Source organism: Hipposideros armiger, unplaced genomic scaffold (genome assembly GCF_001890085.2).
Source record: "Hipposideros armiger isolate ML-2016 unplaced genomic scaffold, ASM189008v1 scaffold_373, whole genome shotgun sequence".
NCBI lineage: Eukaryota > Metazoa > Chordata > Mammalia > Chiroptera > Hipposideridae > Hipposideros > Hipposideros armiger.
The window spans coordinates 1769525-1785531 of NW_017731723.1; the positions used below are offsets into that span (position 1 = coordinate 1769525).

Sequence of the window (16007 nt, forward strand, 5' to 3'; positions counted from 1 at the left end):
TACCTTTTAATATTTTCTTTGTCTTTGGGTAAAGAAAGAAGTCATTGGGGGTCAGATCAGGTGAGTAGGGAGGGCGTTCCAATACAGTTATTTGTTTACTGGCTAAAAACTCCTTCACAGACAGTGCCAAGTGAGCTGGTGCATTGTCGTGATGCAAGAGCCATGAATGTTCTTGGCGAATGTCGTCGAAAAGTTCAGGTAGTCTAACTTTTTTACGCAGCCTTTTCAGCCCTTCCAAATAGTAAACTTGGTTAACTTAGTCAAGTTGGTACAAATTCATAATGAATAATCCCTCTGATATCAAAAAGGTTAGCAACATTGTTGCAACAAGTTCGTGAACTTAATTGTCATACCTCGTATACATTAGGAATATGCCAGCAGAGCAGTTCAGTGAGTAAAGCGAGGAATAAAGTCAACGTCATTCATTTAAGGCATTCTCTTCTAGGTGCTCCCTGTTGTCTGTACGGAGATTTCTTTACTAGCTTCTGATCCTTGGAGTTACTGACTGTTTCTCCAACTTCCATTTATCCTGTAGCACCATTGTCTTCATGCCCACTTTTTAGTCCTTGATTAAGGCATTTTTCCAGTGATATTTTAAATTACCTTTTCTGGTTTTAAACATAGTATCTAAGAGCTGCTCTTGGCTCCTAACATTTGAAATCGTCTCTCAATCTACTCTCTTTTTCTATTTCTACTTTTTAGTTTTTTTGGCTTCTCAGTAGCAACCTTTTAAGTTTTTGAAAAAAATAATGTGTGCCCCAAAGACACCAGTCTATTGAACCTTCTGACCTTTTGAAAGTCTCTGCTTCTCTAACTCTAAGGGGCCCAATGCCCTTCTCTGTATTCTTCCCATGGTCAAGTAAAAAGCAATCGACTGCAGTCTCTTCTCCCTCTCTCTACCCCTCCATCTTTTTATTTGTTTGTTTGCTTGCTTTTGGTCAATTGTACTTTATTTTCCCCATAAAGAAAATACCTTGTGTTATACAGTTCTAAAACAGCCTTCTTGAATAAAAAAGAAAATAAATCAGAGGACAATTTTTCACATTCTCCCAAGTTGCGTATTTCTGAAGTGTGAGTACCATGCAAATCTGATTCCTAAACATATGCCCACTCCTCTCCAGCCATCTGACTTTGTCCCAGCAAGGGGCCTGTGAGTCTTGAAGATGGAAGTCTGTCCTGAGGCAGTATTTTAGTGTCCACCGGGCAAACCTGGCTGAGGACTGCTTGAGAAGAGGGCCACACACCTGCTGCCCAGCATCCTCACGGTAGTCTTGGATGACTCACCGCCCCCTCCTGCTCAAGTCCAGAAAGCTTTCTCCCTCCCACCTGGTGAAGCACTGCATCGTTCTAGAAGACATTCTAGTCCAAGGCAATGGGACCATGTATGAAAACCCAGGGCCACCATATGCCTCTAAGTTCAAGCAGCTGCAGCGAAGATTTCTGCTCAAAAGCTAGAAAAACCCTGCTCAGATCCTGGGTGTGAAGTTACATTGCTGCTAAAGAACTCCTAACCCCCCTATACCATTTTGCTACTGAGGTTTTTGCCATCTAACTAACTCTTCTGCTTTATGTATCCCCTGTCCATCCTTGTGAGACTTTCTGGCGCCCTCATGGTCACAGGCTAATGAACAGAATTTCTCTGCATTTTCTTCTGACCACCTAGAACTATATACAAAACTCTTTGCCCGACCCTGGGATTTCATATTCCTTTCCTTTTGATTGTTTGAGGGTTCCCACTTAAGGATTTGTCTCTGATACCCAAAAAGCCTAGCCTTCACATAGATCCTACCATGGGGTCTTTCCCCATCATCTGTAAAATAATGTGGCCTGCAGAGACAGGCTGGGAATAGCCCTAAATGACTGCACTATTGAAGTGATAGGTGAGCCTTGCCTTTTTCTAGTTTCAGTTCTGTTTAATGGGAGAACTTAAAAAAAATATCTCTCAGGTCACATTGGTGTTAATGTAAAAATCTTAAACTATTTGGGAACTGACTAGGATTCTGAAAATTCCTCTCCTTGGTACCTAATCTGACCGTGGTCTCCTAGGTCAATGGATACCTTCATCTACCTCTCTGTTCTGTAAGATTATATCTATTTTTATGTCATTGCAGGTCCTGGGGGTGGGGAGAGAATCTATGGCAAAGACAACTCATGAGAGTGGGACAGCAAGATGTTTATTTAGTTGGTCTTGGGTTTAACTGACTGAGCGACTAGCCTATTTTTTTTCCTGTCACCTGAGCAATCAGGATCTGAAATGAGAGTCATGAAGCCACTGTGGGTCAAAGCTAGGAGGAGGCTTGAAATCACAACAGGCAGGGGCGTCTTACTGTAAAGCCCTGTGGATAGGCATATTACATATTCAGGTTTCTAAGACTGAAGTGCCTCAAAAGTGCCCAGTTTCTGATCAATATGGAAAGAGTTTACATGGATCCTCCAAATCAGAGTCATTTTGGCTGGGAGACTCTCCATCCTCTGTTTATAATTTCCAAAATGTTAAAAATATAATTCTCAGACACATAGGTAGTAATTACAGGCCAACATTTTAATTAACTCAAGAATGAGGGTACCAGTAGGATGAGAAAGCTGGTTCAAAGGAGGATAAGAGAAACTAATACACAGTCAATGAAAAATAGAGAACACTGGAATAAGATTGTTAAATTATAGAACAGGTTAATGTCCTACAAAGCCATAGGTACAACCCTCCAGGTCATCTTTCCTACTAGACAGAAATAAATTACATTTCTACCTGTCAAAAATCATTACATCTTACCAGTTTCCTACAAGTTAGTATATAACTACAGAGTTTGGGCTTCTCATCAGTAGTAAATCCTCAGATGATCCTTAGGTAGGCTTTTGACAGTGCTGTGATATGACATCAAAAGGACACACAGTCATCTTTTTGCTTTCTTGCCAAGATTTAGTTATCAACACAGAGTAGCACTCTTCTATATTCACATATCACAGTGTTACAAAATTGTTTTTATACTGTGCTTTTCACGTGAAAATTTATATTTTAGTACTGATGTTTTCCATGTCATTCAGTGTTCTTTGAAAATATATCTTCTGAAGAGCTGTATAATCTACATGGGTATATATGCATGTTTACTTAATATTTCCCTTTTGTTAGACATTTACAAGTGTACTGTTTTTTTGCTATGATAATGCTGTGATGAATACCCTTGTCTGTAAATCTTTGTCTGCATCTCTGATTATTTCCTTAGAATAGGCTTTAGTATTTTATATTAAGTAGGTGAGTTCACCCTCCAAAAGCTCATATAAGGGGGAATTGAGATTTGATAAGAAGAAGGTCTATATTTTAGGGCATTGCTTCTCAAAACGTGATCTCTGGATAAGCCACATTAGCATCACCCAAAAACTTGTTAGAGACGCACATTTTTCGACCTTATCCCAGAAACTCTGGAGGTGGGGCTCAGCAATCTATATTTTAGCAAGTCCTGCAAATGATTCTGATACACACAGAAGTTTGAGACCACTGTTTTAGGGAATGTGAGCTTAGAAGTATAAAATAATTGACTAAAAGGCTTCTCTAATAGCCATGTGGTCAGGTGGATGTTAGAAAGCATCCCTCTGTCCTAAGTCATATTATTAGGGTACAGTAATTTTCTCCAACTGTTTGGACATTTCAGAAGCAAAGCAGGCAGAGGAATAATTTTATTGAAAGTCTTGTCTGTTTTACCATCTGGTTTGGCTAGTATTATTGTTATTATTAACTGTTATTATTAGAGAGATTTAAGTGTTAGATAGAATAGTATTCAATGCCTAACTCAGGATGAAGGCTAATGAAGGATTCTGATGAATCCAGAAGGATGTTAATGGTTTGGTGAAGTGACTTAGGGGTGTTTAGGGGGTAGGGTGCTTTCTAGGAAAAGAACAGATTTCTGCCAGGGGGATGGTGTGAGAGAGGAAACTGATGAGGAGGTTATGGTCATAAGGGAGTGGTGTGTGTGTGTGTGTGTGTGTGAGAGAGAGAGAGAGAGAGAGAGAGAGAGAGAGAGAGAGAGAGAGAGAGAGAGAGAGAGAGGGAGAGAAGAATACAATCACCCTGTGATGGTACACTCTGATGGTATAAATTAATTTATAATCTAATTTTATAAATTAAATTGTATTGAATTGGTTGCCATGATAGAGTTCTGGATTTGGTAGTTATGGAAGGTGGCTGAGGTCAAATGGAGATAGAAATTCAGGAAGTTTAAGTTCACATTATGTTTACATGGTGATCAGCATATATGAAGTTTCAAGGGATGACACAGATTCTGGAAACATGTAGGAAGCTGGAAGTGGTTCTTTGAGGCAGTAAACAATGACATCAGAAATAAACAGTGAAAGCAAGATGATGATAGAGATGGATTACATGAACTTAATTTTTATCCTTTCTTTGCCATTGCTCCTTTCCCTCTACTGAAAAATGGTAGTAGGAGGAAGTAGGATCTACAAGAAGGAGAACAATAAAAGGAAGTGGTTTTTCTTTTGTGTTTTTAGAAGAGTCCAGCTGGAGGCAGTTTGGATAGGTGAGGTAGCCATAGAAGATAGGAGTGAGGGAGACAATGTGTAGGCCCTAGGCATTAGGGGATATAGGAGGAGGTGTTTTAGAGATAAAATTCTGTGATTTTAGTTTATAGCAATGTTTCAGTTTTTCACAACATGGCAAATAAAAAATTCCAAATAATATTCGCAAACTGAGCAAGTCCAGTAGAAAGCATTTGGGCGGTATTCAATCTGTCTCTGTGTTAAATAATCCTGTTATAAATACCCTTGTACATAAAACTCATCTGTTCAGTTTGTATGGTCATCATTCATTAAACAGATACTTACTGTGTGCCTACTCAGTGTCAGGCACTGTCACGAGGGCTAGGGGTAGAGTAGAAACATATCAGAGTTTCTGACCTCTTGAAGCTCACATTTTGGTTTAAGGAGGGAGAGCATATAAAAGCAAACACATGAATAATATAATTTTTGGCGAGGATAAATGCACTGAAGTCAATTAAAGTAGAGGAAGGAAAGAATAATGGGGACAGGAAAGGAGGGCTACTTTTGATAGGGTCACCTCGAGACACTATTCTGAGACGCTATTTGAGCTGAGACCTGAATAATGTGAAGGTGTGAACCATGTGAGATCCCGGGGGAAGAACATTAAGGAAGAATCAACAGCAAGGGTACACACCCAAGCCAAAAAAGCACTTGTGAGGTTAGAGACAAGAAAGCCCCTGACTGGAGCAGAGTGAGTCAGTGAGCCTGAGCCGTGGCAGGAGAGCAGGCTAGAGAAGGGGCAGTAGCCAGATGGCCTAGGGCCTTGAGGACTGAGGTTAGGAGTTTAGATCATATTCTAGGGTAGAAGGGGCTTCCTTGAATAAGTGCCTTGCCTAAGGTTCTAGAAGTAGAATTTCTCTTATTTAAAGATAGGACTTTCAAGATGGGAGGACATTTCCCCCAGTGGGACTGTACCTTGAACAATACAATTCAATTAAAGGGAAATACGTTTTTATTTAATGTGTATATAATTGTATAATCTATATATTTATAGGTTTCTATAATAAATTAAAGTGAATTAGGCTTTAACATATTTTGATTTATAATAGATGTGCTACATCTACATTTCTGCTCTACTTATTCTGATTTTCAGAATCAAGAAAATCTCAAATCTGGAGAATCTAAAAAGCTTAGATGTATTGGATCTTCATGGAAATCAGGTATCGTAAAGCCCTATCATTTCTTTGTTCTTTGAAAAAAAGTGCAGGAAATTTGGTATTTAAAAAGTTTTAAGAATTATACTTATGTTTAATTTTTCAAGAGTTACTTTATTGATTCACTGAAATTTCTAAGGTATTAAACCTATTTATATACGATTTGGTAATTCCTCAGCAGTAAATGATAGATAAAACATTCAAAATCCTTATAGTTATGACAATTTTATTTCTTATTTAGTTGTCTATTGACTTATTATTTTTTAATTTATATTTTAAATTAGTTTCAGGTGTACAAAGCAACGTTAGACATTTAAACCCCTCATAAAGTGATATCCCCCTCCCCAAGCTACTACCCCTTTGACATCTTATATAACTGTAACAATACCATCAACTATCTTCCCTATGCTGTACTCCATATAACGTGACTATATATACACCTATATATTTAGTTATAGTTGACATTCAGTATTATTCTAATTTAGCTCTTAAGGAATATAGTGCATTGGTCAGGCATCTAAACAGTCGATGATGTGATCCCCTTGATATGTCCAGTGCCCATCTGGTACCTTGCATGATCTTACAACATTGAGAAATCAGCTGACTGTCTTATGGGGGTTCCCTTGTAGGTAACTAACTGCTTCTCTTTTGCTGCTTTTAAGATTCTCTCTTTGTATTAAACCTTTGGCACTTTAATTATGTGTCTTGGTGTTGGCCTCCTTGGGTTTATCTTGTTTGGGATTCTCTGTGCTTCTTGGGCTTATATGTCCATTTCCTTCACCAGGTTAGGGAAGTTTTCTGTCATTATTTCTTCAAATGGGTTTTCAATTCCTTGCTTTCACTCTTCTCCTTCTGGTACCCCTATAATGTGAATGTTGGTACACTTGATATTGCCCTGGAGGCCCCTGAAATGCTCCCCAATTTTTTGGATTCTTTTTTCGTTTTGCTGTTCTGGTTGGGTGTTTTCTGCTACCTTATTTTCTACATTGCTGGTTAGATCCTCTGCTTCATCTAACCTACTGTTGATTCCCTGTAGTATATTCTTCGTTTCCATTATTGTATTCTTTATTTCTGACTGGGTATTTTTTTTGGTTTCCATCTCCATTTTTATGCTTCCTATCTCTCTGTTGAAGTTCTCCCTGAGATCATTGAGCATTCTTATAACCAGAGTTTGGAATTCTGCGCCTGATAGATTGCTTCTCTCCATTTCGCTTAGTTTTTTTTCTGGAGCTTTGTTCTGTTATTTAATTTGGGACATGTATTTTTTTGTCTCCCCATTTTGGCTGCCTCCCTGTTTTTGTTTCTGTATATTAGGTAGGGCTGCTATGTCTTCCAGTCTTATTAGAGTGGCCTTATGTAGTAGGTGTGCTGTGGGGCGCAGTGGCACAGTCTTCCTGGTCACCTGAGCCACGTGCTTTAGGTGTGTTGCTTGTGTGGGTTGTGTGTGCCCTCCTCTTGTAGTTGAGCCTTGGTTGATAATTGCACATCAGTGTGAGGGACTGACCCTTGGGCTCACTGGTTGTGAGGACCGGCCTTCACTACAGTGGAAGAGTTGTTGTACAGGGGCTGATCCTATGGAGCAGGATCTGCCTCAGCAGGACTTTGGTGCTTACCCAATCTGCCCCTTGGGTGTGTTGTACTTGGAGGTGGCTGAGTGATACTCCAGCTTGTTTTGAAGCTGGCCACTGAGGGCGCCAGCCCCAGGACCATCTTGGAGGGGATCCACTGTAGGTCTAGTTCAGCCCCAGCCCATGCTCCTCCCAGGGCCACCCAGCTGGAGCCAGAAAGAAATCCGCAGATGGCTGCCACCCATGCTGTGCTTGGAAGCACCTTGAGAGGCCAAGTCGCCAACCAAGGCTGATGGCTGCTAGTGCCAGCTTAGGGCTGCTCAGCCAGAGGCACCAGACACGCTCAAGCTAGATGCTGCTTGTCTGTGTTCCGCTAACCTTTGAGAGACCCTAGGAAAGTCTGCAGCTTGAGTCAAGGCAGGCAGTCTGCGTGAAAAATCCACTGAAAGCAGCCTAGGTGTGCCGGAAAGTTGGGTGGGGCTGGGTCTTCAATCGCCAGGGTGGGGCGAACTAAGGAGACTCAGAAATTGTGGCTGCCTGTGTCCACACGTGGGAAGGGGAGGGCTCAGCAAAGAAACAGTGGCCTCCATCAGCTCCCCCATCCAGGAGAAAGCCGCTTCTCCAGTCCCTGTCCCAAGCCAGACAATTCAGCTCCCTCCTGTATGTCCTTGCCATCTCTCCAGCTGCTCCCCTAGTGCTGGAGCTCAGAGCGAGTGATTCCCTTGGTGGGTAAGTCTGCACGCAGTCCCTTTAAAAAGAGCGCCTGTAAGTGCAGCCTCACTCAGTCCCAGTCTCCACTGGTTGTCACAGCCAGGAATTAGGGGGACTTCTCTTTCCAGCACTGGAACCCTGGGCTGGGGCTGGGATCTCTCGCCGCTCTTGGGGGTGAGGGGGACCTCCACAGCCGAAATAGCCCTCCCGATCTTTAATGGTCACATGGTCACACGTGGGTGTGGGACCAGCCCTGTTCCACGTCTCTGACCTTCCTACCATTCTGGAGGTAGCTTCTTCTGCAAGTCCTAAGTTGAAAGTTCAGCTTGATTTTAGGCGATTTTCAATAATGGTTGTTTTGTAGATTAGTTGTAATTTTGATATGGTTGTGAGAGAAGGTAAATACAGCATTAACCTACTGTGCCATCTTGGTTGTATAGTTTATTGATTTATTTTTAAAATACACATTGCCCAACCCCTACCCAAGAACTAGAATATTACTAATGATTTTTTTAATACTTAGGAGTTCCTCCTTTATTTTGAGGTAACCACTATTTTGGATTTCACGTTTATTATTCTTTTGTTAGTTATTGTTAGTTGGCTTTATTACAAATATGTGTGCCTAAATAATATGTTGTTTAGAGAGCATTGTCTTTTAATTTAAAAATGGTATCATACTATATACAGTGTTGTCATCTAGTTTTTGCTTTTTGGGTACAATATTATGTTACAGAAATTCACCTATTTTAACCAAGTAACTGTAGTTTATTAGTTTTCACTGTTGTATGTTCCATAGTATGGTTATATGAAGACTTTTTTTCTCTAGTTTATTATTGATTGTCACTGGGTTGTTTCTTTTTTGTTTTGTTTTCTTTCCTGTTGTACTTCTAAGAATGTTTTTTGTACATGTTTCTTCCATGCATCATATGTATTCAAGGGTCTATAGACCTAGAAGTGCAATTGATGGGTCATAGGTTATCTAAATGTCTAAATTTAAAAGATAACGCCAAAGTGTTTTCCCAAGTGGTTGTAACAGTTTATACTCCCACCAGTAATCCATAATAGATCCTGTTGTTTCACATCCTTTTCAACATTCGGAATTGTCAGACTGCTTAGTTTTTGCCGGTTAAATTGTTATAAAGAGGTATCTCTGTGTGGTTTTGATTTCCATCTCCCTGATGACTATGGAATCGGGCTCGTTATTCTGTTCAGTCAATGTGTCTGCCTCCATATCTGTCTGTCTTAATTTCTCTGTCTGCTTTGTTATGTTTCCCCCTTATTCATTTCTCTCAGAGCTTCCAGGCTGTTTTTAACCCTTTGCTCTTGCATTTCAATTTTAACCTTTGAAATATGAGTATTTACTTATGAATACCTACATGAGCTACATACTTATGCAGAAGGTAAAGCCTCTCCTAAGCGTACCTTCTGGAATGATCCAGGATTCCTTGCCTGTTGAAGAACAAGATCTGCCACTGCCACTTGCAGTAGGTCAGGCGCAAACCTCAGTGTGATCTTTCTAGGCTTTCTAACAGCTGTTAGTCCCTGTCATTTCAATGGAAAGCTAATGTAATTAATAAAAACCTTGATAGACTCAGACAGGACACGTCTGCCAGGTTCTAATCTCGTCCCAGCCCCATCTGTGTGTCTGTCATGTGTGCGAGCAGGTTGGCGGCCTGGGAATTGTCCAGCTCTGCAGGCTGGTTAGTGTCTCTCTGTAGAGGGAAGTTACGTTAGATGGTGGTAGAAGGGGAAGAGGAATTAAAGAGTTTGTCAGAAAAAGATTACCATATACAAAAGCGCTGAAACTGAAAACAGCATGGTATTGTTTACTACTAGAGAGTTTAGCAGACGTTGGAGAACAGTGAGACATGAGGCCAGAGAGGTGGGTAGAGGCAGATTGTGGAGAGCTTTGAATCCCATACTAAGGAATGGCTATTTTATCTTGTAGTCCACTGTTTTAAAACTATTCATGACTATAAGTGAAACGTTTTATGGTAGCAATATCTTCTTAAGTTTATTTAAAAATGTGCAATGAGAAATAACCACTATGTGGTTTTCACATTATAATATACCTTTAAGAATTCATGGGCATTACCCAAGATCTGTAAGAGCACCTGATAAATGAATAATGTGTCACTTGATCTGTATAGTGTGTCTAGGAATTATTTACCAACCATTGTGTGGATGAAAAATGCTCAATTGCTTGTTAGATGACTGGTGGTTATATGTCTTATAATTTCTGCATATGTTTGTTATAATATACGTATTAAGACTAAACATTTGTACCACACAAATTATTTCTCAAGGATCTATAACAACAAGAAAGAAATTTTAAATGAAAATCTGAGTCTTGTTTCAAAATATCTAAATCTAATAAGCAAACATTTGGAGTATTTCAAAGCAAAGGCAGTCTTCGTGACCTTAGGTTTTTAAAAAGTCAATGTCCAACTCTTAAAAAAATTTCATCAGGTAGTTAAAAAACTAAAATAAAATTACACGAATAATTTTTGTTTCCTGAACTTCTGTTGGAAATAAAAATGATACTTGGTGTACATTGTGGAATAAAATACAATTTAGCTTATGGGTGTGAAACATTCTGAGGAATGATGATAGTGTTTGAGAAATAGACTGGGGAACAGAAAGAGATGGAGGGGTATGAAACTGGAGACACAACCGTTGAGAGTCTAACCTAGTTATCTTGGTGAGAAGTGAAAATAGCTTAAACTAAAGCAGTAGCAATAGGGATATCATAAGGCGTCAGATTGGATAAATATTTAAAAAGTAGAAACATCATGATTTAACAATTGGTTATATGTGAGTAGTGAAGAATGCAAAGGAATCTGGGAGGTTGACTCTCAATTTCTGACCTAGATTTTGTTTAGTCTACCAGAATTTGTTTTCTTGTTAAATACTTGCTTTAACACGAACCCAAATGTGCTTCAAGAATCTGTTCTTTCAGGGACATTTTTTCATTCAGGGAGAGCTTGCCCTTTCTGTGGTCACTTGCCTGAGAGCAGACATTTCCCCTTGCAGCATTGCTGTCTGTCATCCCGATAGAGAGGGGTCTAGGTTACTCTTATACAAAAAGATAAGGCTGGAGTATCCAGCTTTCCTAGATGTATTAAGAAGCTTTGCAGGCTATCTTGGGATTCCCCCTCTGATTAGTGTGACCTGTAATTGGGCTTTGGAACATTCTCATCATCTTTTTTCTTCTTGCTGTGAAGTTTATTAACTAATCAAGATCTGTGCTCTCACCCTACCCGATCCTTTGCCTGAGGTTTTTGCATCATGTACTCCTTGCTTGTGGCTTTGTCCCTGGCTGCAGTGAGTAATAGACTATTCCATCAGAAATGCTGCGTGTGATTCTGGCCTATTTGATTGTAAACCAGGAAGCTCAACAATATCCCCAGTGATTTTTTATTATTATTATTACAGGTTGATACCTATATATTACAATTACCAATGTTTCTTTTCAGACTTACCAAACTGAAAGGAAACTGAAATGTAGGCATTCCAATTGTAAGTCCCACTGGTACCAAATGGAATTGGAGAAATGTAGTTTTCTAAAAGAAATGCCCTAGGATAATTAGCAGAAGGGGGAAGACACCACACACAGGTCATACAACAATTGTGCCCTTCATTCTATATATTTATATCTTTGTTGAACTCAGGAAAGTTTTATTGTATATGTTTAAGTATTGCTTTTCCATTTATGTTTGTTATATCTATATTGTCTGTGTTCCATATCCCCATCTTTTATTCTTCCTGTCTCTATTTTTCCTTAGTATTTTAGGAGAATTTCTCAAACTTATGTTGACATTACTGATTTTCTACAGGGTCTATTTTGCTTTTTCTGATTCCATACATTTCAAATTCTATCACCTACTTTTTTGAAATATTTTTGTCCAAGTTTTATTATTCAGTTCTGTCATCTGATAGAATACTGATAGCTTTGTTTCTTTTATAATTTTTATTTAATTTATTTTCATTTTACATTAGACCAAAAATCTTAGGACAAATTTTAAAGCATGATCAGATGTTACCTTTATATATGATTGAACTTACAATAGCACTCTTAGGTTTCTCCTCTGAAACCTATATGGAATCCAGATGGTATTTCTCGAATGTTAGAGAAGGTCCAAATAACAACATAGGAACTGGATTATAAATCTAAAAAAAGTTCCTTTATCCAACATCTGCTTTTGAAGTGATAAATAATAAATTTTAAATAATACTGTGATGGTGGTATAGATGAGAAAATTAATCTCTAGTGATTGTGAGATTTATTTTTTTAATGTTCAGAAGAACAGTGTTATATGATTCATAATTACTTATGTATGTTACATTAAAAGGTTGATCAAGTCCTCTGCAGCGACCCCTCCTTCTGTGCCATGTAGAAATTCATCCCATTGTGCTAGGCTTGCAATAATCTAATAACAGTGGGGATCGGAATCACGTTGAGCTCTCATCACATCACGGGTATAGCTTTTACTTACCCTGATCTACTGTGTGACTTGAACTCTTTGGCTGCTGCTCAGTGCTTCTGTGCATGTACGAACACTCCATGATTCAAGCCTTCTCATTCTAAACAGTTAGTGTCCGCCATATTGCACCTGACTACACATTATCTGCCTCCTCTCCTCAGCACTTCCACTAATAAAGAATATCCATTCTCGCCCTCCACTGTGGATGTTAGTTCCTTGAATCTTTTTCGTTCAGACTCTTGACTGCTCTCAGGATGCTGCACTGTAAACGTAATTAACAAGGGGAACTTGGTATCGTTTCTTTTCCTTGCCTTTTCTCTCAGAGGGTGGTCTTGCTAGGTCACAACATTGTGAGCTCATGCTGTGGGCTCAAAGTAAGTTTCTGTTTGGCAGGCAGTATGTATATTTCTTGTCACCTCCAGGCACAGTGTTAGGCACTTAGAGATGTCCCAAATGATGGACTTTTTGATTATTTGATAAAATTTACTTCAAATATTTAATATAGTCTAATTATGAAATAAGTTCCTTTAGTTAATTTTCACAAGTTACATAACTTCATATTATCTATACCAGAAGATATTGGAAATAGATTTTTAAGTGTCTTCATATAAACTTGTCACTGAGACCAGTGGCTGTATATTTCATTTTTAAGGTTTTTATAACATACATATCTGAGGTTTATGCCTGCTAATCATCCCGTCGTCATTTTTAACAGATTACCAAAATCGAAAATGTCAATCATTTGTGTGCTTTGAGAGTTTTAAACCTAGCCAGGAACCTTTTAAGCCACGTTGATAATCTTAATGGGCTGGATTCACTAACTGAACTTAACCTGCGGCACAATCAAATCACTTTTGTGGTGAGTACTAAAATGGAATCAATATGTGATTCCAGCTTTTCTTTTAAGGAAATGAAATAAATGTTATATCATTGCTTTAGTAAGTAAGTAAGCATCTAAGCTAATTTAGCTTTTTTTCTGAATTTAAATTGTGTGTATAATTATTAAGCTTTATAATTTTTTGATTTGGGGAGAATTCAGGTGTTTTCTGTTTTAAAAGATATAAAATTAAAAACAATAGGAATATTATCAGTAAATTAATCAGCTAGTATAAATGTATATTAAATCCTTTCCTGTTTTGTTATGGGTGTAGAATTAATAAGAAAGAAGGTAATTGGTGATTGAAAGTTGATGTATTGTTGCAGCAAGAGGGAAACACCTCGGAGGTTGAGGGCTGTTAAAACATGCGTAACTATCATATTCTTGGCAGTTTTTAAGGGGCAGCTTGGTCTAGTGGAAAGAGCATTGCATAGGGCATCAGAGACCTAGTTCTGGTCTTAGCTTCGTCTCTCATTGGCTGTGTGATGTTGGGTAAGTCACTTTAATGGTGTAAGCCTCAGTTTACCTTTTTCTAAAATGAGGGCATCGGACTAGATTCTCTCTCAGGTCCTTTTTGGCTCATTGACTCTGAAAAAAGACAAAAACAGAGGAGAACTGGCATGTGAGCATAAGGGAAAAAGTTAGCTTTGTGGGCACAAAACTACCGAAAGGCAACTTCGGAACTCTGAAGATAAATCTTGTTAGATTTATAGTTTTACTCAACTTCAGCAACTATGTAACAGCTGACGCTGAGGTTTTTTGTGCTGGGCACATATGAAGAGGACTAAAACTACGGCTTTCCAGCTGTATGATATGATACAGCCCAAGAAGACTTCTAATGATTAATAAAAACATTTGTTCTTTTAACCAGCTTCTTTTGCTTACATGCCGTAGAAAACTATATTAGGTTCTCTGGATATCATTTAAACACTTTTAAAGGCACAAACTAACTCTTTCTCAAGACACTGAGTTCCTTAGTAAATAATTAAGTGTGCAGTAAGTGGTACACTTGAAAAGGCTGGGGGACAGATGATGTCTTATTTCTAGGCCTCATTGTACTGACATTTTTTAAGTTTCCCAGAAAATCTGAGCCATGTAATGCTCACATCTCCTAGGAGGTTGGGATAATTTCAGAACCTTCTTCAGGACTTGGATTTACTCCAGAGCCTATAAATTCTGTCAGGTCCTCCCCAGATTGGATTAAAATATTGGAAATGACTTGTTTATTTTAAAAGACAAGCAGATTGAATTAATCTTTTACATTGTTGAGTCTAGAAATTGCTTAAGCTGGACTTAATATGCCATCAAGACACTGGGTACGGTAAGAATCCAGAAATCTTTGTTAGAGTGGGGTACAGAAATCTATTGGCCCTAGCATATTCCTGTCTGTATTTTGTCTTTCACTTGGAAAGTGCATTGTTCATATCCAGGAAATTGCTTACTGAATTTCCCATTGAGTATTATGTCTAATCATCACTATTATAGCTTAGGCAGCAGTAAACATCTTAGGGAAAAGGAAATTATATTGATTTCTAAAAGTTAAAAAGATTTAGTAGATAAACAGATGGCATCATTGTTATGTCAAGTATCTTGCATATTAATTTATAGGAAATTATGAGTATACATATAAGGATAAATAAGAAACATTATCCAACTCTTACTTGTTTCATTTTCAAAGCATTCTTTTCCTAAAAGAACCAAGAGCTTTTTAAATTTGAGGATTTTTTTTTTCCCATGAGCTCATCTTTTCTCCATGGTCAGTTGTCACACTTATTCTTTTTTCCTCTGCATGGTTTTGATTTTTCTCAGTGGCTGGTAATCCTTAAATGAAGACCATGTTAAGTAGTGGCTGGGTCTCCAGTGCAGCTGAATAGGTCTTTTTAACATAACACCTCTCCCTAGAAGTTGTTGAATCCCACACATTGGGAGACTTCCCTTTAGAGTGAGTAGAAGGGAAGAGGCAGGCTCACTCTGTAACTGCCAAAGTAAGGAAGACTGCTTCTGGGGGTAGAAGGACTTTGGTATCTTTTGTGCCAGGTGCAACTGCCATTCCTTACCCCCTCCTCTGGTTCTACTGTAGCAGTTATTAGCTATCTCCACAGATTAAACACCCACATGCTCCATCCTTCCTTAATAGATATACTCTGTTTTGTTTAGAGAGCAGATCCTGAGCCTTCAGCTGCAGGTTCCCTCAGGCGGCTGCTCTGTGCGTTGGTTGTGTGTGTCATGGCAGTGGTGGGAGTGGGCTGGGGGTGGAATGGGTTTGTTGGTATTCCAGGAATAGCTGTAGAGTAGACAGACCTTTAATTACACACCCACTCGATTAGCCACAGTTAACCACAGTCCCAGCCTAGTCTTTGTATGTGCGGACTCCAGCGTGGGGCATATGGCATTCTGTCAGAAAGAACTGCTGCGTCTGCACTGCAGCATCTCTTGCCAGTTCTAAGCTGCAGCATGCAGGATTATCTCCGGTAAGACCCGCCTCCTGCTTTCCAGCTTCCTGAAACTCATCACAAATATTGATCTGTTAGTGACAACTCCTTTGTTTTTATCATTCCCATAGATTTACTTATTTTGTGGGGGGTTTTTTGTTTGTTTTTGCTTCACCCATTGAATCTTGGGAAGGTCATGAAATAGATGCATTACCTATTTCACCATTTTATCA

At 38.9% G+C, this 16007-nt stretch overlaps 1 protein-coding gene across 1 annotated transcript in view; it reads left to right on the top strand.

Annotated features, from left to right (window-relative positions):
• LOC109393297 (leucine-rich repeat-containing protein 49-like) overlaps positions 1-16007 on the top strand; it is a gene marked incomplete at its 3' end in the record, with an annotated part of 120212 nt that overhangs the window by 17766 nt on the left and 86439 nt on the right. Inside the window, exons 8-9 of the mRNA XM_019662364.1 lie at positions 5642-5708; positions 13181-13324. Of these exons, the coding sequence (XP_019517909.1) occupies positions 5642-5708; positions 13181-13324 (211 nt within the window). The remainder of the gene's footprint in view (positions 1-5641; positions 5709-13180; positions 13325-16007) is intronic.